The sequence below is a fragment of the Tenrec ecaudatus genome, chromosome 10 (assembly GCF_050624435.1).
Source record: "Tenrec ecaudatus isolate mTenEca1 chromosome 10, mTenEca1.hap1, whole genome shotgun sequence".
NCBI lineage: Eukaryota > Metazoa > Chordata > Mammalia > Afrosoricida > Tenrecidae > Tenrec > Tenrec ecaudatus.
Window position 1 is genome coordinate 112,764,193 of NC_134539.1, and position 27,385 is coordinate 112,791,577.

Here is a 27,385-nt window from a genome sequence, read left to right on the forward strand (position 1 = left end):
CAGGCTGTGGGAGAAGAGTCTTAGAGGCAGCCAGCTGCCTGCCCCTGCCCCTGCCCAGCAGCCCCCAGGAAGGCGCCAGGCCAGGATGAGAAGCAGACTCCTGGTGATGTGGGGGGGCCACACAGTGACCAAGGGACCTCGGAGGAATGTGCCTGTTCCCAGAGGGTGGAATGTGGGCCCGGAGGGGCTCACGGCTTCCTCTTCCCTCCTGCTTTCCCTGGGCTGCCTGCAGGCTGGAATGTTAGCAGGCTGGGAATTTTCACAGCAAGGATTCTTGGAGCTCAGACATACTGATTCCGGTGGGAGCCTGGGGACAGCTTCTGCAGGGGTGGGAGCTGCCCGAGAGGGCCAGGGCAGAGGCGAGGACGACCCCACTGTTCTGCTCTGCCCCCCACCCCCCACGGTGGCAGGTCATAGGGAGCTGGGGCTACTGGAGCTGGAGGCCTCCGGAGAGGGTGTGGGTTGGGGGGCAGGGAGGTGGTGCTAGAGACCAGAGACTGGAGCTCGGAAAGGGAGGGAGGAGAGGGCGGCTGGCCTTATCCCACAAGGCCTCACTTCCTCTGGTGAGGAGTGAGTCAGGGAGGGGACCCGCCTCTGAGTCCGTCTTCAGGTGGGGCTATGCCTACCAGACCTAGGTCCTCTGGCCCAGTTAGCCTGGGCAGGAGGTGACACTGCTGAATTGATCACCTCGAGCTATGCGCCCCTCGGTGGCCCCCCACCGTCTCCAGGGCCTGATTCCTCTCGGTGACCTTCTGGCCTCTGTGCCCTCTGCCCCTGGAGCCGCTGGCTCCTCCCTCCCATTCCTATTCCTGTAAGGAGCTGACTCACTTCCTCTCTGCCTCTCTCCCTCCCGGGGTGGGGTCTCTACTGCCTTGCCCTGGGGTACATGCAGGGAGGGAGACCTCTCTTAGAGTACTTAATTCTGGGCTGTCTCTTACAGCAGGATATGTGGCCTCCCCAGCTCTGGGGTGGAAGAGGGCAGTATGTGGGATGGCTCTGGACTGTGGGGAAGGCCAGGGTGTAGGTGCCCCCACAGCCTTGGCCCCACGAGGAGGGGGTCACAGGAAGCCTTGGTGAGCCACACTCTGAGTTCGGTGCCCAGGGAGCCCGTGCTTTCTGCACAGAGACCTCTGCAGCAAAGTCCATCTCGGCAGGGGGGCAGGGGCTGGAGGTCAAGCAAGGACAGCTCCCTCAGGCCAGGCCTCTGGGATGCCCAGTCCCCTCGCACCAAGGGGACACTGTCTGGAGCGCTCTGTGGAGCCTTTGAGGGACAGCAGGGGTGGGGTCGGGTCTTCCTGCGCCCTGCCCTGGCTGCCCACCTTTGTCCACTGGTTTTAGGCAGTAGCTGGTTTCCTCCCAGGGCAGGGCTGGCCCCTTCTACCCTGTCCTCCCCAGAGTTGTCCAGGCTGTCCGACTTGAGCCTGGCACAGCCTGACATCCCTCCTTAGCAGGCAGTCTAGGTTACCCAAATGACCCAGGCACTGCGTGAGTCTAAGTGCCCACTCGCTCGGCCAGGGAGCAAGATCAATAGAAGCTCCGGGGAAACTGGGCCTGCCGCCTGAGAGGTGGGGGGGGGGGGGGGCAGAGGGTGGGTGCTGTGGTCCATCTTCCTGGAATCAAGTAACCAGCCAGCATCCCGCTTCCCCGTGGCACTGGCTCTGTCTGGCAGCCTGGGCGTCTGGCCCCCCACCTTTCTAGACAAGGACAGGAGTTTCTTGTTTCGATGTGCTGAAGGGCCGGCAGGAACAAGGCCTCGGCTTGGAGAGTGCCAGCTTGACCACTTCACCCAAAATGCCCTCGCCCTCCCTCAATGCCCATCTGCCTTCCTCTCCCAGGACCTCTTTCTTCACTTGCCTCCACCCATCATTCCTGCGGGACCCGGGGAGCAGACCTGGCTTTGTGGCAGGACAACCCCACCTGGATGGCCAGGGTGCCTCCCACGCACCCTAGATAAACACTTGGGCTGGGTTGCCCTCTTTGCCCACACCTCGTCCGAAGGACTCCTGCTCTCTGCCCTCACCTTCTCTGGGCAGCGGAAGGTGGCTCCCAAGCACAGGGGCTGGACTCTGGGGCAAGGCAGATTCTTCCTGCTTGGATCAGGACTGAGCCCCCCTGCCCCACTGTCTTTTCTCGTCCACTGGTTTCGAGAGCTCTCATCTGTGCCTCTGAGAGGGACTTGTACTCAAAACGGTCCCCTTTTCCACCTGCCTTCAAAATTCACAACTCTTGTAGCTCTTGTTGCCATAGAAACAACCGCTTGGCCAATATGGTGTTGGATGCTTTGGCTGTGGACACGGCTTCCAGCTCGTTTTGAGGAGAGAGAGGGAGGTCGGCAGCATGAGAAGCCGGTCCATCCACCTGGGGTTGCAGAAAGTCATGTGTGTGTTGTCAACACACTGAGATGGCTTGGTTGGGGCATGCACTCTAGAGCTAGATGATCTGGGTTCAAATCCTGGTTCTGCTCCTTAGAAGCTGGGTCACCTTAGGCCAATGACTTAATTTATCTGTGCCTTATTTCCCTTACCTATATAATAAGGATAGAAATAGTGCTTTCTTCAGAAGCTGGTTGTGAGGATTAGTTCGGTTAATACGAGGGGCCTTCGAAGAGTTCATGGACAATGGAATAGAAGGATGACGAACATTTTCACGTGAGCTTTTGAAGCCCTCTAGTGCACACGAGGGGAGCCCCAGTGGTGTTGTGTTTGCATGTTAGGTTGCTAACTGCAAGTCCAGCAGTTTGAAACCACCAGTGTCTCTGAGGGAGACAGAGGGGATTTCTACTCTTGTCAAGAGTTACAGTCTCAACCCAGAACAAAATCATACCAAAGTGATGGGGGGAGGGGAGGGGAGGTGCTGAATGGAGATCTAAGGCTCATCTGTAGACAATTGGACATCTCCTTACAGAAGGGTCACAAGGAAGAGACGAGCCAGTCAGGGTGCAGTATAGCACCGTTGAAACATACAACTTTCCTCTAGTTCTTTAATGCTTCCTCCCCTCTACTATCATGACCTCAATTCTACCTTACAAAATTCAGCTAGACCAGAGCATGTACACTGGTACAGATCAGAGCTGGAAACACAGGGAATCCAGGACAGATAAACCCCTCGGGACCAATAATGAGAGTAGAGAGACCAGGAGAGGAAGGGGAAGGTGGGAATTCATCACAAGGATTGACATATAACCCCCTTCCAGGATGATGGACAACAGAAAAGTGGGTGAAGGGAGACAGCAGATAGTGTAAGATAGGAAAATAATTTATAATTATCAAGAGTTCATGAGGGAAGGGAAAATGAGGAGCTGATATCAAGGGTTCAAGTAGAAAGAACATGATTTTAAAATGATGGCAACATATAAGGTACAAATGTGCTCAACACAGTGGATGGATGTATGGATTGTGGTGAGAGCTGTAAGAGCCATAGTAAAAGTATTTAATAATAATAAAAAAAAGAGTTACTCAGTTACACAGAGCCTCAGAGGGACGGTTCTGTCCTGTCCTACAGGGTCGCGCTGAGTCCACATCGACTCGATGGCAGTGAGTTTGGTTTTGGGTTGGAGCACAGGTGAATCGCCTAGGAGAGTACCTTGCAGGCAGCAATTGCAACCAGAGTGAGCATCGCCACCATCCCCGTCACGGACGCGTCTCTGCCACGGGGGCTAGGGGACATCCCAGGGTGCATTCTGGTGCTTGGGAACTCTGTGGACTTCTGCCCACAGGAATGTCTGAGGTCTTAATGACTCAGCTCTGGTCACGGAGACAGAAGGGCTTCACTGTGGTCCCTAGATTGGCACTTTTGCCCATCGTTCAGGTAGAGCTAGGGAAATAAGGCTCACAGGTGACCAAGCCCGATCAAGGCTGCAGAGTAACCTCCAAGGGGAGCTGGCTGTGCCCAGACTTTCCCTTCCGGCTCTGAGCTGTGCTGCTTGGTTTTGTTCTGCGTTTGACCTCCCTCCCTGGACTTGTCGTTGATGCCACCACCTCTGGCGTGCCCGGCTTCTTTCTGCCTGTGTGTCTTCCAGCTGTACAAGTGCATGATTTTTTTGGTTTGGGTTTTTGGGGGGAAGTTCTTCCAACAGCTGATGTGTTTCGTCACATCCCTTGTGCTCCTGACAGCACATGTGGCTCTGGGCTCAGCAGGAGCTGAGGATGAAATGGAAGCAGAGCACAGAGAGGCCCCACTGGCCGGTCCCCTGCTCCCTCCATCCTTCACACACACAAACTTGTTCCCACGCACGCACGCACACATGCATACGCTCAGAGTTTCTCATCACGGCAGCAAAGCCTCTCACGTGAAGTCCCCGTGATGGAACGGATGGTGGCCAGGCCCTGGCCCTGGAGCCCCTGCAGCATACCCAACCCGCCCCGCCTCCTTTCTCCTCCTTTGGTTCATCCAGCTGGCCGCGCAGAGCAGCCCGTGTGGTTTTCGCTGACCCATGGCAGAACCCTGGGTCATGCTGCCTGGGTCATTGGCTTTATTTGTCCCTAAGAATCCAGGATTCTGCTGGAACATGTCTCTGAGAGCACTAACATGAGTCCGACAGTGGGTGATGGCGGGGCCAGGGGGAAGCCCTCCAGGGCCTCAGATCACGATATTCCAGACATCCTACCCATGCATGGCCCGGAGACACTGCAGAAACAAGGGACAATTGTGTGGCACTGAGGGGCTTTATCCTAGGCCAGGGATGCCTTGGGGGTGGGGCCAAGCTTTCATTCAGCTTTGTCTTTTCAGCCCCCTGGCATCTGGCTTCTGTTCCCAGGCTGGGCCATAACGATTGTGGCGACAGTCCCCTCCTCCGCCTCCTTCTGAGGCTGAGGGACCATGGACTGTGCCTCTAGGGTCCTGGGGATGGGGTCTGGGCAGATTGTGAGATGGAGGGGAGGAGGGCAGCAGCATAGTCAGGAGCATCAACTGAAGGAGTCTTTGTCAGGGGTAACCAGGACAAACCAAAAGGGGGAACCTCCAGACCAAACCTGTCCAGTCGAACATTCTGGAAAGATGGACTTGTTCTAGAATCTGTGCTGTCCAATCTGGCATTCTCTAGCCACATGTGGAATACTTACCTGTGCTCCTGGAGAACCTGTACGCAGACGTCTGAACAGAAGAGAGGTTAGCGCATGGCTTAAAACCAGAAGAAATGCAGGTGTCAGGACTGCCTCTCGTCACCACGCTTCGTCAGTCGTGTGCTGAGCACCTAGCATCACCAGATGAAGGGCCAGCATCACTCACAGCCTGCGACAGATGCGCAGATGGCACAACCTGTCCTGCTGACAGGAAGGAGGGCTTGAAGCACTTACCGATGACAAAGACTACATACAGCCTTCTGGAGGGTTTACCCCTCACTATAAAGAAAATAAAAGGCCTTTCCAGCGGACCCACAGAAGTGAAGAACTTATCGAAGTTGTCGAGCATCACACTTCACCTGGGAACAGCAGTCGAGACATCAAATGATGTATTATTGCGTGGGGGCAAAACACACCCCTTTTAGAGTGTCACAGAACAAAGGTGTCACTTTGAGGTCTAAGGTGCGCCTGGCTCAAGCCATGACTTTGAGTTACCTCAGACACATGCAAAAGCCCCACACTGACTAAGGAAGACCGAAGAATTGATGACGCATTTTGACTTCTGTTATTGAGGAAGAGTATACAATATACCACGGGTTGACCAGAAAATTGAAAAAAAAAATCCTCTTTGGAAGAAGTACAGCGAGGCTACTCCTTAGAAGTGAGGAGGATGGAGAAGCTGACATGTTATCAAGTGAGACCAGTCCCTGGAGAAGGACACCATGCTTGGTGGTAGAGGGCAGCGAGAAAAGGGGAAGAGTTTCAACAAGATGGATCCACACGGCACCTCCAACAGTGGACTCAACCATAGCAGGGCCTGTGATGCTGGCTCCAGACCCAGCAGTGCTTCATTCTGTGGTACATGGGTTCGCTATGAGCCGGGACCGATTCAGCAGCATCCGACCAAGGCAGCCACATAGGAAGGAGCCCGGTGGTGTAAGTGGTTCAGTGTTCAGCTGCTGACCAAAAGGTTGATGGTTTGAATCTACCAAGCTCCTCGAAGGGAAACAGAGGTGGCTATCTGCTTCTGTAGAGATGTACAGCCCTGGAAATCTTCTGGGGCCATTCTCCTCCGCTCCATGGGACTGCTGTGAGTTGGTATCAACTTGGCAGCAAAGGATTTGGGTTGGTTGCATCTTAGGCTGGTGGATGTTGAGCATCTGAAATGTGGCCAGATTGACCAATTTCTAGATGTTATTTCATTTTAGCGATGAAGTCAGAAGTAACTCCATTGTCTACATTTTCAATTTGATCTCAATTCCAACAGGCACGGGTGGCCAGAGGTTGCCATCTGGGACAGCGCAGCTCTTGACTGCTCCCACAGAGACATGGTGGCTGCAGCCCCCTCAGTCTGGGGAGGTTGCTATTCTTCCTTCATTCTCAAGGCAGGCTTGGCTTCTCTGGCAATTTCTACACTTCACCAACTCTGGAATCCCAATGCCCCGGGGCCAATAGGTTCCTGGCCCCATGCCACCACAACTGGGGCAGTGCTGCTCCACCTTGCCAAGCGTGTCTTCTGCCCGGCTTTGTAAGACACAGGTGCTCACATGCCCCGGTGGACTTGGCCCGGCTCTTCATGCGGAGGTGGTGGGCTGGTTGGAAAGGCAGAGGCTGCCACTTCTTCCTTCCTGCTTTTGGAGATGGGTTGGTGCTTGACTTTTACTTCAAAGAGTTCAGCAGGCTGCTCTAGAGCAGTGGTTCTCAACCTTCCTCATGCCAAGACCCTTTCGTACAGTTCATGTGGTGGTGACCCCCCAACCATAAGATTATTTTCCTTGCTACTTCACTGTCATTTTGCTACTGTGATGAAAGGGTCACTCGACCCTGCCCAAAGGGGTCGTGACCCACAGGTTGAGAACCGCTGTCGTAGAGACAAGGGTTTGTGCTCGATTTTTACATTAGAGTTCTAGAAACTGGCTCAATACGGCGCCTCCAGAGGTCTTCCAGTATTTGTTGAATGGCCAGTGCCTGGAGGACACCCCCCCCCCACCCCCAAGGCCTCTGACCTTGAGAGTCAGCACCACAGGTTTCTACCTCCCACACCTCTTGGGGGTCCTTACTGGTATTTTATTTAGATCTGGGTGCCTGACCCTTCAACTGGCTCTCCTGTTTTCACTTGTGGAAACAGAGAGGAGTTGTTTACATGAAAAGAGAGAACAATGCTTCATTATGCTTACCCTCTGTCTGCCAGAGGGGGAGGGGAGGAGAGGGGGGATGGCACATGTTGGGGCTCTGAAGTGACCCGAGACTCCGTGAGGATCCGTGAGGATCGAGGGGAACAATCCTAAAGGTGGGGCCTTGCGGGAGGCTGGCCCACAAAGCTAGGCAGTGTGGAAATCCCCGGCAGCCCCCGGCGTCCTCACGGGAGTAGCAGGCCTGCTGGAACTGCCAGTCAGGTGGACTCGGCAGCCTAAGCCCTGATGTCACTGCTTGGGTTCAGGGCCCACTTTAGCCTTGGGGTTGTGGTCCCCAGCAGGCAGGGGCTGGAGGAGTGCCCGAGCCCTTGGCCTTGGCTTGGCGGCCAACTCGGAGCCTGCTGGATTGTTTGCACGGGACCGCCCCCCCCCCCTTGTCGCGGAGACTGGGGCTTCCGACCGTCCCACCATGCTGTCTCAGTCAGGAAGCGCCTACCGTGGTGGACGCGTTTTAGGCTTTGGGGCTAGAGAGTGACCAAAACAATGCCGGCGCCGCGCGCATCGCCACCACCTCGGCCGGCTCCCTCAGAGCGAAACCAGAGGCCATCTTGCCCCGGCAGCCCCTCCGGCCTCCGGCTCCCCGGGGACGCGTCCTGGGGGCGGGGCCCAGGGGCGGGGCCGAGGCGCGCCCGCGGAGGTGCGATCCCGCCGCGCGCTCGGCGGCGCCAGCGAGCCGGCGAGAAGGGGGCGGCCGCCCTCTGCCGGGCTCCCGCGGCGCTGCAAGGCGGGCGCATTCCGGGACTTCCGGCGCACGCCTGGCCCGGCCCCGCCCTGGCCCCGCCCACACGCCGGTCGGGGGCGGGGCCCGGAAGCCTGGGCCTGCGCCGGACCCCGCCCACACCGACTCTGCTCCCGGCGAGGTCAGCGGACGTGCGTGATCAAAGGTGGCCTCTCCAGATTCCTTCTCAACCTTTCAGCCGGTCCCCAGGTCATCGCTACCTCTTCCACTGATGGGCGGCGTCCAGTGGAAATTTAAAACAATTGGTGTCTTTGTGTCGATCACTGTAAGTCATCCTGTCTCCCCTCACTGTCGCTTAAAAAGAGAAAGCACTTTATTGCATTATATATATATATATGTATATACATATACATATATATATGTTAGGTATAAAGGGTAATTCTTCCCAAGAAAGGCCAAGCCTTCTTGCTCTGAAGACAGCCCATGATTCATGCTCTATGACTGGAGAACCTCAGAATTGGGGGTCTTAGCGTGTCCACCTGCCATTGTGGAGGGGGTGCCCTTCTACCCCAGTGAGCAGGAGTGCCCCATGCCCTCCCCAGCCTTGAAGGATGAATGCTTGAAACACTACTAGCCCCAAGTCCCCTAAACAAAGCGTTCTAGTAATGACATTGTAACCAATGCAAATTAGTAATACAAGCAGTATACAATTAATATCCGTTTATAACGGGAATGGGGACCATTTGCCCCTGGGGCTGTATAAGGTCTGCCGGAATATCACTACCAGCTGCCAGCACAGACTCACCAGGGAAGCACTTGGTGCCCTCACTTTAGGGTTGAGTTCATTAAATGTTTGACCAGCATGGCTGCGACTGATATCATAACCCAAATAGCCCTTGGCAGAAAACAGGTTCCTAACCTAGGATTTAGAGAGATCGTGTTTATCGACTCCCCCCCCCCGTTGTTATTTGTTTTTGTTTTTTTAGGAGTTTTGCTTTAAAAGATAGTGGGAGAAAGAACTAGGATTCAGGGAATAGTCTTTTCTAAAAGATGTTAAACAGAACCTCACTTTTAGTGTTTTTAATCTTTTTTGCTCCAAACCAGCTCCCATCTCTGTTTTGGATAATAACTTTACACTGTCCTCGCTTACTCCCATAAGCTTGAATTCTTGGGGTCTTTAGAGGTCTCTTTCCCCTAACTCCCCCACCCCAGTGCATTCTGTACCCCTATTCCACCCTCTCCTGATGCTCTGTCTTGGATGCCCTTTCCTCTGCATCCATGGCCGGAGCCCTCCTTGTCTTTCAGCCAAGCTGTCTGGGGACTTTCTACTGGTGGACCTCCCGCCTCCTCCCCTCCTGGCGTCCTTCTGGTAGGTTTGCATTCCCGCCCCTACGAGACCCTTCCTTGCTGTTGAGTGACTCACAGCGATTCTGTATTGTAGTTCAGAATAGAACTGCCTCAGAGGGTTTCCACAGCGATAATCAGTGTGGAAGCCAACGGCTGTATTCTTCTCTTGCCGAGCTACCAGTGGGTTTGTTATTATTTTTTAAATTTTTGTTTCTTTCTATTTATTTTCACTGGTGGGTTTAAACCGCTGACCGTAAGGTTACCAGGGAATGCTGTAACCACAGTGATATTCCTGTGAGCATTCTGGAAGCTCAGGGTCCCTCATGCCCCTTCACTCTCCAGACGCCTAGAGCGCCTCTTGTGTATTCCAGGCTGTAGTAGAGTGGAAGAAGCCAGGCCCCGAAGGAGAAGAGCCTGGGTCCAAATCTGGTCCCCGTTGATCATTATCTATGAGATTTGAGGGGAATCATTTCAACTCTCCACGGGTCAACTCCCCAGTCTACAACTCCCCTTCTCGGCACTGACTCACCAGGGTTTTGTGAGGGGCATGAGGGACCTGGTGGCACTGTTGGGAGAGTGTGGGACTGTGACCGCAACAGGTGGGCCTCTTCTGGTCCTTGGTCTCTCAGCCATGCGGCCCCTTGGCCTCTCCCATGCTTGTGCAGCATCACTAGGCTCTTTTAGGGCTGCCAATAGACTCCCCAAGGGCACTACACTCTGACATAAGCTCCAGCCTGCAGGTGCTCAGCCCTATCTTCCTGGGTGGTCCGCAAACCTAGCTCCTTCAATTAAGTCTCTGGTGGCCCCACGCTCCACAAGCTGGCCTCCTCTCAGAGGGACCCAGCTGTCCTTGCACATTGGCTGTGGGCCCCCCATTCTGTCTCAGGCTGTAGCTCTTGATTCTTTGGCTCTTGCCCCTGGGGCCACTCCCCTGCTGTCACGGCTCTCTGGTGCCTAGATTGAGGAGATTCCATGCACAGGGATCTTGGGGTCCAAATGATGCGCTCCACTCCTGGCTCACCTTTCCTTATGGCAGTGAGATTCCCCATTCCTGCTTTTGAAGTGGCTTCTTTAAAACCCCCAGGGGTAGCAAAACTGACTAGGCATACCACTGACCCTATTTACAGGGTTCCACCCAGTCTTGTTGGAGGCCCGTTAGCATAAAGGTTATGTATTGGAGTGCTCACTGCAAGGTCGGCAGTTTGAAACCACCAGCTGTCCTATGGGGAAAAGATGGGGCTCTCTTCTCCCATAAAAAGTCAGTCTGGGAACCTCCCAGGTGCAGTTCTGCCCTGCTCTCCAGGGCCGCTGTGAGTCAGCACTGACTCCATTCCATAGCAGAGAGTATGTTCCGAGGTTTGGAATTAGTCATTGGCATGTCATTCCCTGCACACATGGCAGGTGCATGAAAGGATGAGTAGTGGGGAGCAGAAATAAGAGGCCCACTGAAGGGCTCTTCTTAATAGTATCCCCTTCTACCATTTTAGTTCTAAAACCATGGTTTTCCTGTGTTGCCACAAATGGATGCCAACTCAATATGGCAGCAAACGAGCGGTGACAGCGACTTTGTCCAGACGTGCTGTCCACACCTCACGTCTCACGCTGCCCCAGCTCTGGCCTTCTAAGACACGATGCCGTCACTCTAAAGGTCTCTTCCTCCTCCTCAGCTCCACATCACACCCCCGCCGTCCTGCATCGCCCAAAGCCAAGCAGTTTGTTTGCACCGCTCTGCCTCCCCAGCTGAACACCGGCTCTTCCCTCGGACTTGTCTAGGTGATGGGCGCCTCTGCTGGCTCAAGGAAGGACCCTGTGCCCCCCGGGGTCTCCTCGCCTTCGCTGGTCTGGGGGTGGGCAGTGTGCACAGGGTCATCTTGTCTCACTTGCTCCCTTAGCACAGGTCTACAGTGCATCCCTGTCACAGGTCTCCTGCCAGGGAAACCGAAAGATACCCATTCGCCATCACATGGGAATCTGACACCCAGCAACCCTATGGCACAAGTAGAACTGCCCCATCGGGATTCCGAGGCTGAAATCCGAGAAGGAGCCTGCCATCATGTGTCTCCCGAGGAGCAGCTGCTGGGTTAAAACTGCCGGCCTTTTTGGTTAGCCACGGAGCGCTTCACGTGTATGGCATGGCTTGGGCTCCGGAGTGCTGGCAGACGCCGGGAATACAATCACAAAGAGCCACCTCTACCTCGAGAGGAAAAGGCAGCAGGCACCTGCTTCCCGAGCGTCTCCTCTAGGTACCGCATGCCAATGGGCTGAACAAGTGAGTTCCTTCCTCCCTCCGAGCTCCCTGCTCCTGAATAAGTGGGTTCGGATCAGGTTTGGCATCAGCTCAGCTTCAGCACCAACCTTGGCCAGGTGCCGGAAACAGCCAGGGATCTCCCACGTACCCCACGCCCCCACCATGGTCGAACAGAGGAACAGAAGGTGGAGATAGCCTCTCGTCCCCCATTCTGCTCCACCCTGCTCCTCAGCCACGTGCCTTTCCAGTCAGCCGAACCGAACCGATGTGTATGTGTGTGCCGGGTGCTGGGTGGGCAGGGGGATCTAAAGGAGGAAAGAACTAAGTCTTGGCTCTCCAGGGGGGGACGATTTAGACAAATAAATCAAATGTCCTTTGAAACATTGGTTTGTGTTGTATTGTCATGGCTTAAGGAGGCTCAGTGTTGGGCAGCTAGTCAAAGGATCCATGGTTCGAGCCCACCAGCCACTTTCTCCGGAGAAAGACGAGGCAGTCTGTCAAAGATGGACCGTCGGGACCCACAGCGGGTCCCCATGAGTCGGAATTGGCAGGGAGAAACAAGGGCATCGCTCTATACAGCCCTACAGAGTCACTGAATCAGAATCCTCTCCACGGGCAGGCGGGCGGGCAGCGCGGGTGGCTGTGGTTAGTCCTCTGCACATTATTAACATCGATTCAACGATGTGGCTTTTGTAAAAGCAAAATGCTCTTATACAAACTGTGTTCGTGTGTTTTACTATCTGGTGTCCATGATTAGCTACAATATGCTTTATTATATGCACAGGACACTTGCCCACCGATTATACAGCATGCAAAACCATGGCTGGCAGATGTTGTGGGACACTTAGGGTTTCTCTAGGAGGAACTTTGACTGTGCCCCACTTTGGGGCTGGCATGCACTGGCTTTGGCATCTAATCTCAGGCAAGAGCTGACTCCGCCATCAGCAACCCCGCACCCCACACGGTGAGTTTAACAAGAACACCCCCGCCCCGTGTGTGATGCTATTAAGCAGAGACAGTGAGTGCTGCGCACTGTGACCCTCGTGCTGTTATAGAGTTCACGGGTGGCGCAGACGGTAATGGCTTAGTGCTCCACTGCTAAACCAAGAGGTCAGAGGTTCACGCCTCACCAGTGGCACTGCTGCCCGAGGCCGGGGCGGATCCGCATCCGGAGCGATTTCATCCAAGAACACCCGATGCTCCTTCGTACTCTGAGACACACGCAGCGGCCATGGCTGGGGTCAGCTCTAGGACAACGGGCTGGATGCTGTCAATACTTGAATTCTTAACCTCGGATGGACAGGCGTCCGACCAGGAGCCTTGTGTCCTCTCTGAAGGCTCACAGCAGTCCCTGGGCTATCAGGGTTTTACTGGGTGGACATTAAGTCCTCGTGAGAGGCAGCGTCTCCTTTCGGTTTCACCCTGGCTTTCCTGTGTCGCAACTTCCACTTGCTCCGCATTTCCCTCCTCGGATCCTCTTTCCCTTGAGCCACCTTCCTCCTGTTTCTTCAGTCGGACTTTCTGTTCTGAAGAACAAATTTCGAAGACCAATAATGCTTTATTGACTCCTTGAGCTTCCGTTCACACATGGTGGGTTTTTTCTTTCAGTAGACTCTGCTTTAGAGCAGTGGTTCTTAACCTTCCTAATGCCACGACCCTTTCACACAGCTCCTCATGTTGTGGGGACCCCCCCCCCCAACCATAACATTATTTTCATTGCTACTTCATCACGGTAATTTGCTACTGTTATGAATCGTCATGTAATATCTGATATGCAGGATGTCTTTTCATTGTTACAAACTGAGCATCATTAAGGTATAGTGATTCATCATAAAAACAATATGTAATTATATATTGTAAAATATTTCTCCCCTTTTTAAAAAATAATTTTATTGGGGGCTCATACAACTCTTATCACAATCCATACATACAGCCATTGTGTCAAGCACGTTTGTACATTCGTTGGTCTCATCCTCAAAATATTTGCTCTCCACTTAAGCCCTTGGTATCAGCTCCTCATTTTCCCTCTCCCTTCCCGCTCCCCCCTCCCTCATGAACTCTTGATAATTTATAAATTATTATTATTTTGTCATGTCTTACACTGTCTGACGTCTCCCTTCACCCACTTTTCTGTTGTCCATCTCCCAGAGAGGAGGTTATATGTAGATCCTTGTAATCGGTTCTCCCTTTCCACCCCAACCTCCCTCCACCCTCCAGGTATCGCCACTCTCACCACTGGTCCTGAAGGGATCATCTGTCCTGGATTCCCTGTGTTTCCGGTTCCTATCTGTACCAGTGTACATCCGCTGGTCTAGCTGGATTTGTAAGGTAGAATTGGGGTCATGATAGTGGGGGTGTGGGGGAGAAAGCATTTAAGAATTAGAGAGAAGTTGTATGTTTCGTTGTTGCTAAACTGTATGCTGACTGGCTCATCTCCAACCCCTGCGACCCTTTCGTAAGGGGGTGTCCCATTACGTACAGATGGGCTTTGGGCCTCCACTCTGTACTCCCCCTTATTTACAATGATATGATTTTTTGTTCTTTGATGCCTGATACCTGATCCCTTCGACACCTCGTGGTCACACAGGCTGGTGTGATTCTTCCATGTGGGCTTTGTTGCTTCTGAGCTAGATAGCTGCTTGTTTTATCTTCAAGCATTTAAGACCCCAGATCTTTTGATAGCCGGGCACCATCAGCTTTCTTCACCACATTGCTATGTATACCATTATTGTTTATTTATAAATACTAAATACATACTAAATACATATTTATTTCTAATGACAAATAAATGAAATTTTGTCTTGAAGCATGGTGTAGCATGGGTAACAGTCTTAATATAACAACAGTAAGCTACATTGCTACATTTTGTGACAGTATGCGTAAAAAGCCAACTGCCAGTGCAAAGATTGAGATAGCTTCTTTCTCACCAGATCAGCCTATCTGCATGGGGGTGGACCCACCTGGAGACGGATAGAGGAGCGGTGTCTCAGTTCCTAAGACCACTGGAAATAGGTGTTTTCCGATGGTCTTAGGCGACCCCTATGAAAGGGTTGTTCGACCCCCAAAGGCATCGAGACCCACAGGTTGAGAATCACTGCACTATAGTCTAGTTGCAGGCTTTCAGAAAAATCGAAAGCACAGAGAGCTCCCATGTAGCCCCCCCTTGCCTGCTCCCCCTTTGTCTCTGAGTAGTTTCTACCCCTGTGGCACACTGGTTGCAATTGATGAGCCAGTTTAGTCGCAGTGCTATTAACTGAAGCCCATCGTTGACCTTGTGTTGGGCAGATCTATGGGTTTTGACAAAAGGTTCATGTCATGTGCCTGCCATGATTACGGGGTCACACAGATTAGGGCCACTCCCTAAAAATACCCTTCATTCCACCTGCGCTATCTCTCTCTCTCTCTCTCTCTCTCTCTCTCGCTCGCTCGCTCATTTACTTTATGGCAACCATTGATCTTGTTTACTGTCTCGATAGTTTGCTTTTCCCGGAATGTTGTACAGTTGGAATCAGTCCATATGCTGAGGGGCAGGAATCATCGAACCGTGAGGGGTGAAACTAACACTGAGGGAACTAGGACGAGGCCTATATGCCCTAACTTATCACAGGGAATCTGGAAAGCTGGTATTCCACACTAGGAAAACCTCCGCTTGGTAAATTAGAGGCAAAGTCCAAGTACAGGATCCTGCTTTCAGTGTTCCACAGATTCTCCCCTAACAGCTATGCTGCCTTAAAGTGAGCACGTGGTTGATGATGTCTCCCTGGAGGAGCAGAGACATCTTTCTCTCCCTTCCCACCGGGTCACCCAACCCCCACATACCGTCCCCCAATGCAGGTATTCTGTTTCCTTACCTGGGAACTCAGGGACCTTCACGTAGATACTACCCACCTTGTGACGCATGTCACTACTGAATGTGCATGTCTTATGGCGACCTATAAATGTCCCAAGATAGGAAAGGCACTCCCTCTTCTCCCAGTTCCACACGGACACCACGAGGGGCTAGGGTGGGCATGCTACCATGAAATGTGTCTGACTCCTTCGTTCTGTTCTGTCTCCTATCTCTCCTATGCACTGACTTTACTGTGCACTTTCTATAGTGTCACCATACAATTGCTTCCACCGGGCCTTCGGTTGTTGGAGGTTGGCTTCCTCTGACAAGGGGTCAGGTTGGGGGAGATGGTGGGGTGGATCTGGCTGGCTTTGGGAGTGACCTCTTGACCTAAAACCGCAGCAGAGATTGGCTGTGGTTGTGTGAAGATGGGCGGGTGGCAGGACCTCGGCTTTCCCTCTGAATGCGGTTGGAGGGGCGGCATAACTGCTGTGAGGCGGTCACTGTAGGTAGCGGACCCTTCCCAGAGAGACCTGATAGGAGTTAGTCATCCACGCAGGAGAGAGGGGTGGGCGGGCACGTGGTTAAGTGTTAGAAGAAATGGCACCTTCACCCAGAACACTGCTGAATGGCGGTGGGTCAACAAGCCTCCCAGTTAGCGACAAGAGAGCACAGAGCGGCTGTGTTGAACACGCAGCTCTTCCTGCCCCAGAGGACCTGCAGGTTGTGCTGATACCCTGCTTGTTCAGCTTTGGCCACAGGTCTTTCAGGCTTGGTTATCTGGGTTTCTAGCCATTGGCAGAAACAGCACATTAAAAGAAAGTGAAGCTGCTGGAGACGGGCCTGCTGACAGGCAGAGCGACAGCTAATGGTCTGCCGGGTAGGGGACAAAAGAACCAAAAAAAGCTGATGTAAAGCACCAGGGCATCGGGCTTCCTAATATAGGCACAGTAAGGTGCTCTGTTGTCTGCTGTGCCGAGGAGGGGCTGGCGGCCTTTGAGAGTGACTTGGGTCATTGAGAGGGCAGGGAACGGTGTAGTTAGAGAGCTGAGGCAATGGGAAGGGTTCACTCCATCAAGGGAGGGGCAATGAATTAGGAAAGCTCCTTAAAACACCCACCACTACCACCCCACCACCACTACCACCCCACCATACATACCACCATCACCATCACACCGCCACCACACCCCCACCTCACCACCACTACCACACCACCACACCACCACCACCACCACCACACTGCCTCCACCACTACCAGCATCACATCACCACCACCACCACCTCCACCTCCACCACCACCACCCCTCCACCACCACCACCACCAACATCACCACCACCATCACCACCACTACCACACCACCACACCCCACCACCACACACACCACCACACCGCCGCCACCACCACCACACCGCCGCCACCACCACCACATCGCCTCCACCATCACCACCACCACCTCCACCACCACTCCACCACCACCACACCACCACCACCTCCACCTCCACCACCTTCAACACCACCATCACCACCTCCACCACCACCACACCACCACCACCATCACCACCACCTCCACCATCACCACCACCCCTCCACCACCACCACCATCACCACCACCACCCCCACCACACCACCACTACCACACCACCACACCACCACTACCACCCCACTACCACACCACCACCACCATCACATCACCACCTCCACCACCACCACCACACCACCATCACCACCACCCCTCCACCACCAGCACCACCACCTCCACCACCACCATCACCACCACCACCACCACCACCACCTCCACCACCACCACCACCACCATCACCACCACCACCATCACCACCACCACCACCACCATCACCACCACCACCACCATCACCACCTCCACCACCACCATCACCACCACCACCACCTCCACCACCACCTCCACCGCCCCTCCACCGCCACCACCACCACCACCACCTCCACCACCACCATCACCACCATCACCACCACCACCACCACACCACCACCACACCACCATCACCACCACCACCACCACCACCACCACCACCTCCACCACCACCACCACCACACCACCATCACCACCACCATACCACCACCACCACCACCACCACCACCACCACCCAGCAGTGAGTTTATGTTTCGGGGGAGGAATAACTGAGAAAAGAAAGGGGGACCTGGTTGCACTGCTCCGAGGATGTATCCAGTGTCACTGAACTGTGCATGCAGAAGCTGTTGCGTTTGTTATGTCCTGTTGAGTAAACAATAACAACAATATAGAGCGCGCACACACACGTTTGTTTCCTCTCTATACAAAAGTAATAGACCAAGAGACCTCAAGAAGCTCATGGGAAATGGAGGTCAAAGGTGATGAGTTTTCCCAAGATCACTGGGAGCCTCTTCTATATGTCAAGAGGTCACAATGAGGCCGTGCCAACTCTGGGCACTGACAACATGGACATGTAGACTTGTGCAACGCAGGGCAAAATGTTCACGCTTGTGAACATGTTCCCACACGCCCCTCTGGAGGGAGGAGAGAGTGCTGAGGGCTCCTGAGCTTTCAAGGTGCAGTCGTGAGAAAGGGCTCTTCTGGTGGCAAGCTTCGGGAGGAGGAAGCTAAGGGGAGGATCAGAGGCAGGTGGGGGATGGGGAGCGGAAGCTTGCCCGGAAACTGGAGTGTAGCAGTGTGAAGGTACCTGCGAGGATGAGGGATGGCGAGGGAGCCTGCCTGGAGGACCTTGATCTCCTCAGGTGGCATCCAGCCAGCACCGTTTGGGGAGTCAGGACTCCCATTTGGGGAGTCTTGGTGGAGTCATCACCATGGGGGGTGACGTCCCCTGTTACTACAAAGGTGGAGTGGCAGTGGATCAGGGGAAAGAACGAATCTCTGAGTCGAGTGGGAGAGCGAGGCGTTCGGAGTGTTTTACTTAACAAAGTAGAGAGCATATATGAGGGGCTTCAAGGAGTTCGTGGACAAAGTCTATTATCATTTAACACCCCTTTCCATGTACTTTTTAAAGCTCACTTGTATAAAAATATTTGGCCTTGTGGTGGTGGTTGTGAATAGTCATAGTATTTAGAAAGCCATTTAAAATAGAGAATACTAGTCCCTGAAAGGGGGAAGATTTCAGTGACCTGGAACTTTTGTTTATGGTGCCACTTGTTTTCCTCGTGATCCTAAACTCAAAAACCAAACTCACTGCCACTGAGCCAACTCTGATCATAATAGTATTACTGATATTAAAAATAGTCACAACTGACCAAAAACACGTTTGCTAGACACTTTTCTTAGAACGTTGCATGAACTAACTCCTTCGACCCACACAGTTACCTCTGCATGGCAGATACTACTGAGGCACTCTGGTGGCATGGTGGTTATGCGTTGGGCTGCTAACCACATTCCGAGCCCAACATTCAAAACCACCAGCCTCTCAGAGGGAGAAAACGAGGCTTTCTGCTCTCAAAGAGAGTTGCAGTCCTGGAAACGGACAGGGGCAGGTTGACATGGTTCTGTAGGGTTGCAGTGAGCCAGAATCGACTTGATGGCCATCAGTTCATTTTGGGTTCTGGTTGGTACTATTACTGCCTCCATGTTACCAATACCAACTGCCATCATGTCAATTCCGACGTGTGGCATGCCCACGTGTCAGACTGGAACTGTGCTCCGTGGGGTCTTCAATGGCGGGTTTGGGGGAAGTAGATCTCCAGGCCTCCAACCTTTGGTTAGCAGCCTAGCATGTTAGCCATTTGCATCACCCAAGGACTCTTCCATTTTACCGATGGGGGGGGGGGGAATGGAATCACAGAGAGGTTAAGAAGAGCCAAGATCAAACCATCCTTCACCATTGCACAGGCCAGACAGTGCCTTCTGAGCAGCGGTTCTCAAGGTCTAGTGGGCATCGGCGCCATCTGGAGGCCTTATTAAGACACTAGGCGCCGCATCTAGTTTCTGACTTTCTGGGTCTGCCGCCCTAGAATTCCCATTTCTAACGAGTCTCCAAGTGATGCTGCTGCTGGTGATCCAAACTTTGAGAGAATCAAACTTTGAGAACCAAAGCCCTTGTAGAATCTATACTAATCTCCTATTAACCTCAATGGCGTATGTTCAGGCACGATGCTAATTTTACAGATGAGAGAAACTTAAGTCATCCGCCCATGGCCACATTGCTGTCATTCATGCACACTAACGGCACCCTGGTGCTGGGCTTTATGCTGGCTTTGTCGCCGAGGCTCAGGCCTCCCTCCAGGCACCAGTATTTTCAAAGTCTCCAGGTGATTTCCAGGTGCAGGTTGGCACTGACTATGTAAAGGCTTGTGACAGAACACCAGTCCCAGAGGGCCCAGGTGGTCACCCAGGAAAGCCGCCCCCTCGAGAGCATTGACACCGCACCCTATCCTCCCAGCCCATGCACATACCCGCAGGGAGCAGAGCAGGGTGCTCATCCCACGAACCTTTCCACCTGGAAAGCATGCTAAGTACAGGACGCCCTGGGCGCCTAAGCCCGGCCAGAGGTGATAGGTTGCACGGGTTGGGACTTAGGGCGTCCTACACCAGCTCCATTCCACCTCACTTTTTCTTCCCTCTGGAGGAAGGTTGATTTTTCTCTGCTGAGCTACAGCTTGGGAAGGCTGCAGGTCCCACCTTTTGACCCATTTCCCATCCTCCTCCCAGCTCCCACTGTATCCCCAGCCCAGGCCGAGCATCCTGTGTGCTGAGTGGAGAGCTAGGCCAGGACTTTGTATGTGAGCAGCACAGGTTTGTTGTATTTATTTCAGGCTTTCGTTACTCCACCCCCCCACCCCCCACCCATTTCCTCTATCTGCTCCTGGCCAGACTCACTTGTCACACCTCACCGGCCCCACCCACTGCTGTGTGCAGCAGGCATTGGGGGGGGGGGGGGAGGGGGAGGGGGGGGAGGGGGGGGTGTGTACATACGGGCGCAGTGGATGGTGCGCACACCCGCCTCTCCAGTGTACTTATTTCAGGGAGACGGAACGGCGGCCGCAGAGCGGTCTGTGCGCCTGCCAGAGTCACAGGGCTGCCGGCCGGGTGGCTGCTTTGGGGCCCTGTGGGCAGTGGGCCCCGAGTGTCATATGGGATGGGACACGAGCGCTGACAGGGCCTCTCCTCCAGTGACTAGGTGGTTGGGTGTGCCTAGGACTTGTGCGTGCTCAGGAACCCTGGGCCGTGCTTTCAGGAATTATGTGCGCGCACGCGTGCGTGAGCACACACACGGGGTGCTTACATGAACGCTCATGTCTCCATCCAGGCCTGTCGGGCGAGGGGCTGCAGGTCTCAAATTCCTCCTCTGCTATTTTTAGGGGCCGTATCAGTCCAGCTGTCCAGGAGCCTGGGTGTAGGTCAATAGAAAGCCCCGAACTCTCCAGCAATGCCTGCTACCCACCCCTACCCTCTTACTCAACGAACTGCCCCCGTGCCTGCCACAGCCCCGCTGCTGCGTCCCACCCTCTCCCTCCCGGGGGGGGGGGGCACCTGGTCCCGCTCGCCCGCCCGCCCCCCCTCCAGGCTGGCGCTGCCCGAGTTGGACCGCAGCCGGCGGGAGGGGCGGGGCGAGGGCGGGGCGAGGGCGGGGCTGCTGCCAGCGCTATTTTGAGCTGCTAACCGAGCAGCATCCGAGGAGGAGACTCCTTGCTCCGGGCTGCTGGGGGGCCAGGACATGCGGGTGAGTGTCCCTCTGACCCCTACAGCCCCCAAATGCCCCGGGCTCCTCACACTGCTGTTGCCTACTTGGGGAAGGAGGAGGCATTTTGTTGTTTCCCCCAGAGGCTGCTGAAGTCGGTGGCGAGGCAGAGTTGAGGCTGTCTTGGCACCACCCCCCCCACACACACTCCAGAGCCTCTTGGTGGAAGGGAACTGCCCAGCCATGGCAGCCTCCAACCCCCTTAGAGGCCAGGGCCATCTGACTCACGACTTTGGAGGCCACAGGCGGTGACACGCCTTCCCCACAAACCCTGAGTGCCAATGGTTGAGGCCCGCCCGCCTCCGTTCAAAGCCCCAGAAGCACCCAGTCTTGGACCCTACTTCCTGCTGCCAGTGTGGCTTTCACTCCGCTTCCCCTTGGCCAGGCAGGAGGGAGGGACTTGAGAGGAGACCAGCTTGGAGTTGTCAGGGATCCCCCCTACCCAGGACCCCCAAGAGTGGGCTCGGCCTGGCCTCTGCCATTTCTGTGCCTAGGACACTTGAAGGGGCAGAGATGGCATTGCAGGGATGGCCCGCCGGTGTGTCGGTCTCTCCTTTTTAGCTGAGATTGTGCTGGAGGAGTAAGTTTCTTAAAAAAGCAAATGAGGAGAGACAGAGCTGCTTCCTTAGCTCCCCGTCCTTTCCATCCCCCGTTCCGCCCCTCCCAGCAGCCCAGGGTAAGGTTTTCAGTCCCGTCAGCAGTTGGCAGCGTGTGTGGGCTGGTCTAGTGCGGAGGAGTATCAGGAGGCCGAGATGTGTCCGTGAGCATTTGTATCTCTTTGTACGGGGGACAGCCCCACCCCAGCCACAGAGCTGGCTCCGGGGCTGAGGTGTGTGTGGGCAGCGTGGGGGTGGTGCGAGAGATAGCGCTCAGCCTGGCTCACCCCTACCCCCAGTCCCCAGCAGCAGTTCCCAAAATCAGGGCCCTGCAAGATGGTGGCCAGGGTGATGGCAGAGTGTCCTGCGGAGGGACAGCGAGCGTCCCCAGGGAAGGGAGGTCTCCGGCAGGCCTGGCCGTTAGAGGAGGAAACCCAGGCCCTTCTGCAACTGCAGTAGCAGCAGGAAGCCATTCCAGTGCACCTGCTTCCTCCCGGCTGGCCGGTGGTGATGGCGGGTGCACTCTGCTTTCTGTTCCACGCTGGGTGGGGGAGGCTGGACGGAGGGGGCAAGGGTGTCCCTGCCAAGCCTTTGCCCCTCCTCCTGCGGCTGGCAGAGTGGCAGCCTTCAGGCCACTCCCTGCAGAGCACCTGTCCCTCTCAAGCACTCTGTGTAAAGCTGATTCAGGTCTCCCGGGTGGAGGGGCAGTTCGTCTGTGGAAACCCTTGCTTCCTTCCCAGCCTGTTGTCTGACCACAGGGCAGGTGAGCCATGGGATCTGGGCCCCTGAGGTCCTTGTCAGAGGACGCACCTGGTGATGAGGCCCAGGCCTGCCCTGTGCTGTGTGAGGCCTTGGGCCAGTTTCTGGGCCTTATGCACCTTGCTCATTTGTAAAGTAGGGATCATAACCGGGTCTCCTTTGGAGGCTTGTAAGGTTTACGTGACATAGATATGTAAAGGACTTAGCCCTGTGACTAACACAGAGTAAATGCTCAATAAGAACACCATTTTTACTTTCGATCCTTGGGTAGCACCAGTGACTTGCAATCTTCTACCAACCTAAAGGTTGGCAGTTCGAACCCACCCAGTAGTGCCAAGGAAGAAAATCCTGGCCATCTGTTCCCATAAAAATCACAGCCCTACGCAGCCGCTCTCTGGTGCCACACACGGGGAAGCCATGGGTCAGGACCGACAGCAACGGGTTTGGTCTGGTTTGGGGTTCTTCCTATTGTAGTTTTCATTCCGCCTCCCTCACCACTGCCCCTCCAACCTTGGATATATACCTGACTGAGAGATTGGGACTTCAGGTGTGGGGGTGGGGGTTGGAGGGGTGGCGCAGGGGGAACTTGGGAGCATAAGAATGGGGGGGGGAAGAATGGGAAGGAGAGCCCCCGCTAAGAGGAGGCTGCCAGGATTCTTTATTTTACTTCGTCTCTCTCAGAATGAGAATTCAGAGCATGCAAGGGCTGGCAGAGAGGAATTCTGGGATGTTACCTTGGCTACAGGTGACGTGGGCTTGTCTTCCTCTTGGCGGTCTCTCTTGGGGTTGCCTGCCACTCCTGGGCTCACCAGGTGTGCTGGTGTCTGGTACAGACGCTTGGGCCTCGAAGCATTTACCCAGGCCCGGGATTCCATTCTGAGGGGCTGCCAGGTGAGTAGATAATTCTCCTGGGCCTTCTCCCCTTCCCTCGTTCAAGTGTCAGAGAAGAGGGTAGATGAGAGGAGGAGGTGGTCCCTGCTGACTTGGTGGTTGAGGAGCTTTCTGGGCTGAGGCTAGACAGCCCCTCTGCTCATTTCTCTTTTTTGAGAACAAATGCTGTTAGCTATTATCGCCTTTGTTTTTCCGGTGTTTTTTTTTAATGGACTACTTAGCCCTCTTTACAATAACATTAAGCAGTAAGTAACAAATAGGAAACAAAACCAAGACCAAATGGCTCTACTGTGTGCAATTCACACTCATTAACAACATCGGGGCGATTGGCATCTGTAGACTCCTTTGGTTTTAGGGTGGTTTTGTTTGTTTGCTTGATTTTTTTTTTTTTTTTTGGAAGGAGAACATGGTGAATTTTAATCCTTTCTTTCCAGGTTGTCTAGACCGCTTGTGGTTAAGAAAACTGTAACAAGTTGGTGACTGGAACCAGTGTCAGTTCCCCAGAGTCCTGCTTTGCGGGGGAGAGGGCATCTGAATGCACTGCTGGGGCCTCCGCTCACACTCACGGGAATCGGTCACTGCAGATTTCAGTCCACAGGTCACTTTCCCCTGTGTTTCTTTGTAAACTCTTCAGCGTGCTTACAGAATTGTTGACGGTCCTTAGAGCATCCTTTGGCGAGGTCGGCCCAGAGTGGATGCCCCCATGCCTCCATGGCTCGTAGCCCGAGAGGGGCTTTGCCGAGACCAGACCCGTGGTCAGTTTGGGTGGCTGCCTTCCAGTGTTCAGCGCTAATCATGGGCAGCAGACCTGGCCCTTCTTGTCGCTGTTCGGGTGGTAGATCTTTGGGGGACTCTGCTGGAAAATTGATTTGGATTCGGAAGGTCCCTGATCATACGGAGGGTTGACAGGAACAAGAAGCCCTTGCCAAGACAAACAATTAGCATTATCCACCTTGGTATTACGGCAGAAGTTTTTCATTCCACATTTGCGGATTTCATCAGCCTCCTGCTGGCCGCCATCTTGGGCCTGGTGCTGCTCTGTTTGCTTGCTCTTTGATGGACGCTCTCTTGTGTAGATTTTTCCACCCAGTGACATCATCCACCTATTTGTCAGTGTCAAGGGCACCATCAGAGTGCCTTGGACAGAAGTGCCAGTCTACCGAAGTCTAGATATTGGCCTGTTTACAGTTTGCAGCTATTATGTAGGATGCATCTACTACAGTTTTTACATCGGTGTGTGTGTGTGTGTGTGTGTGTTCCTCTTTGAGTCAGCTCCCTGGGATAGCTGCCACGGTGGAGGTGGAATGACAAGGTCACGGTGTGAGTCGTTGAGTGGCTGTTGTTACATTTCGCTCCACCAGGCGTTACCCAGCAATGTCAAAGTCTACCTGCACCTCCCTGGTGTTTGCTGCATCCCTGGGGATCGGGGTGAGCAAGGGGGTTCTCCTTGGTTTGCAGTTGAGGGAAGAGACGGGGGCGGGGGGGGCGAGAGGTTGCTTTGTGCAGAGAACCACTTGGCAGACATTTGGGAAGTGCCTGCAGTATGATGGGGCAGGCAGCCCAGTCCAGTGGATGACACAGCCGTGCAAGTAGCTCACCCAGACTCGTCGTGGACTGAGTCCCAGCCACCACTGACTAGCCTGGAGTCTTTGGCCAGTTGTTGGCCCTCAGTGTCCTTCTCCGGAAAGTGGGCTGTTTGTTGTGAGGACTCAATGGGGCCCCGACAGACGTACATAAATACCTTCCATCCTAAGTTTTCAGCGAGTGCTGACTTCCCTTCCCTTCTCTAAAGAGAAGTCCAAAGTGCCAGGGAGGGAGGAGGTGGTCAGAGCCTCAGAGAGCGGTAGTCAAGGGCCCTTTGAAAGTCTAGAAACTTCCCGCCACCCTGCCCTCTCAGTTCATGCCTTAGTGTAACCGGATTTCCTGAACCCCGTGCCGCGGATGAACCAGATTTGGCAACTCAGGACAGCACAGCCCCTCGGATGGCTGTCTAAGGTTCCGCCCACGGGCTGGCAGGCGGGCCTCTAAGGAAGGGTGTGCTGAGTAAATACAGGCCTCAGTCAGGCAGGCTGGGGTTCAAATCCCAGTGCCACCACTTAAGTGATTTGTAATTGTGATTTAAGTCTCTTTCTGAGGTCGTTTCCTCCCCCGGCAAATGGGCATCTTAATTCCCATTTCGTGAGGTCACTGTAAGATTTAACACTAGAAAAGATGTGTTACGTGCCTTTTTAGGGGGCCCATCTGATGATAAGTTTTCCAGTTCAAAAACTAAGGTTATGGTTGGACAAAGGCTAGCTTCTCCAGAGAAGGGGCCACAGGGCTCCACCAACGGTGGGGGTGGTTGTAGCAGAGGCGATGCCGCCATCCCTGGGGCCTGATCCCTTACCTGCCTGTATCAGGTCAAGCTAAGGTGCTCTTGATCCAGTACAAAGCCAAGTTAAAAACCCCGTGATCGGGAAGAGAGGAAAGATATCCAGGCAATTCTGTACAAAAGCCACAAAGAGCATTTTCTCTGGAGCGAGCGCCAGGCTTGCGCTCAGCCCGGTGTCTAGGCTGTGCAGGTGCGACAGCAAGCCCAGGTGTGCACGGCTGGGTAGGCACACAGCCGGGGGCAGCTGGGGCCTCCTGGGCTGGTAAGACACATCCTAGAGATCAGAGAACAAATGGATGAATCAATAAAGAAACTTCAGGTGTCTAGCGTGTTAGCTGGTCCGTGAAACAAACAAAAAAAGCCACTAATTGAAGATAAATTTTAACTGTCAGTCAATTCCTTGTGAGTCGGGAGGAGAATGTACCAGTTGCTGAATACCGCCTGGGACTGAATCTTTGCGCGAGGCCTGGTCTCAGCCGAGGCAGGTTCTGGCTGCTGACTTTGGGGAGGGCCGGTGTCTGGCTCTGCTTCCTAACATGCAGAGGGTCAGGGGGTCGGGTGGGGGTTACCCTCACAGCTCTCCAGACCCCTTGGTCTGGCAGGTGATCCTTTGTTCCTGGTGGAAGGCAGAGGTGCAGGGGTCCCTCTCCCAGGCCACCTGCCAGCAGCTTTGATGTACTGTGCTAAGTGCCTCCCCAAACCCACACTTCTGGGGCCCTTGACCTGGAAAGGACATTAACCCCGGCCTGGTTTTGCAGAGAGGTGAAGTGACTTGTTCCCGGGCACGGAGCTACGTTCTGTATCCTGTCCCCCTTGCCTTCACCTTTTTGCCATTCTTCGGTTCCGTCCACCTTCTCTGACCTTGTGAGCTTTGTAATCCTTCCTCCCACACCCCACTCCTCCTTTCCGGCAGGTTCTGGCCTTTAGGAAGACTGCAAGCCCCTGAGAGGCCCTGCCCCCTGGTTCTTCTCTGACCAGGGTGTGGCCTACCTTCGGCACCATGGCCTTCTCATCGAAGTTTGCCTTCTGGGAGCAAAAGGAAAGTTGGATTTCAGCATCCCTGTGCTCCCCCACATGCTTGGCTTGGTGTGTCTGCAGGCAGGAGACTGGCTTGTGGGAGCTAGAGCTGGATTGGGCATGTGTGTGGATTTAGGGGTGGGTGGAATGACCAGGGGGCCCTGGAGCTCACCCTTCTGTCCTGCTGGGCCCCTGTCCTGAGTCATGCCCTTTCTCTCAGCACCTCCTCTGGTAAGCTGAGCCACCTTTTGTTGCCCTGGTACCCCTCCAAGTTAACCCCTCCACACCCTTCCTGTCCCATTCCTCTGGCTCACCCTTGGGCTAGTGGCTGTGCAGAGGGGCTGCTGGGAATGGCTTTGACTCCAAGGCCCCTGGAACTTTGTCTCCTAGAGATTGGGGCCAGTTTTTTTGGGCAGTAGGGGTGGGGGCGGCTAGAAGGAACAGAGCCGGCATGGGGGAATCAGGCCAGTTAGCTGCCTGGGCCCAGAGGGTGAATCAGGCTTCGGACTTGGGTGTGCACAGTCCCTGGCTGGGCAGTGACCTACAGGGGGGTGGGGAAGGGTGGGGTGAGTCAGCCAGAAGCTAAATCCAGAGCTGAGCTCACAGCGGGACCTAGTGTCCCAGACACTTCGGGGGGCAGCCAGTGACTCCCCCAATGCCTCTCGGCATGGGCCAGCTTCCTGGGGTCCCAGA

The 27,385-nt window shown here is 54.4% G+C and overlaps 1 protein-coding gene, 1 long non-coding RNA gene and 1 pseudogene across 10 annotated transcripts in view; 2 read left to right on the forward strand and 1 right to left on the reverse strand.

Moving 5' to 3' along the window:
* The window catches only part of MYO18A (myosin XVIIIA), a 107,411-nt gene that overhangs the window by 22,429 nt on the left and 57,597 nt on the right, over positions 1-27,385 (forward strand). The window contains exon 1 of one of the 9 annotated variants that reach the window (XM_075561288.1): positions 20,963-21,040. The exons of the other annotated variants lie outside the window; for them this stretch is intronic. Coding sequence (XP_075417403.1) covers positions 21,035-21,040 — 6 coding nt within the window. The 5' untranslated portion in view covers positions 20,963-21,034. Of the gene's footprint in view, positions 1-20,962; positions 21,041-27,385 lie in introns of those variants that run through there. 9 annotated transcript variants of the gene reach the window in all.
* On the forward strand, positions 8,032-11,837 carry LOC142458195 (uncharacterized). Its single transcript, XR_012786407.1, has 3 exons — positions 8,032-8,259; positions 9,240-9,303; positions 10,949-11,837. It is a non-coding gene; the product is annotated as an uncharacterized LOC142458195 (long non-coding RNA).
* Positions 23,904-24,324, reverse strand: LOC142460216 (ubiquitin-conjugating enzyme E2 L3-like; annotated as a pseudogene).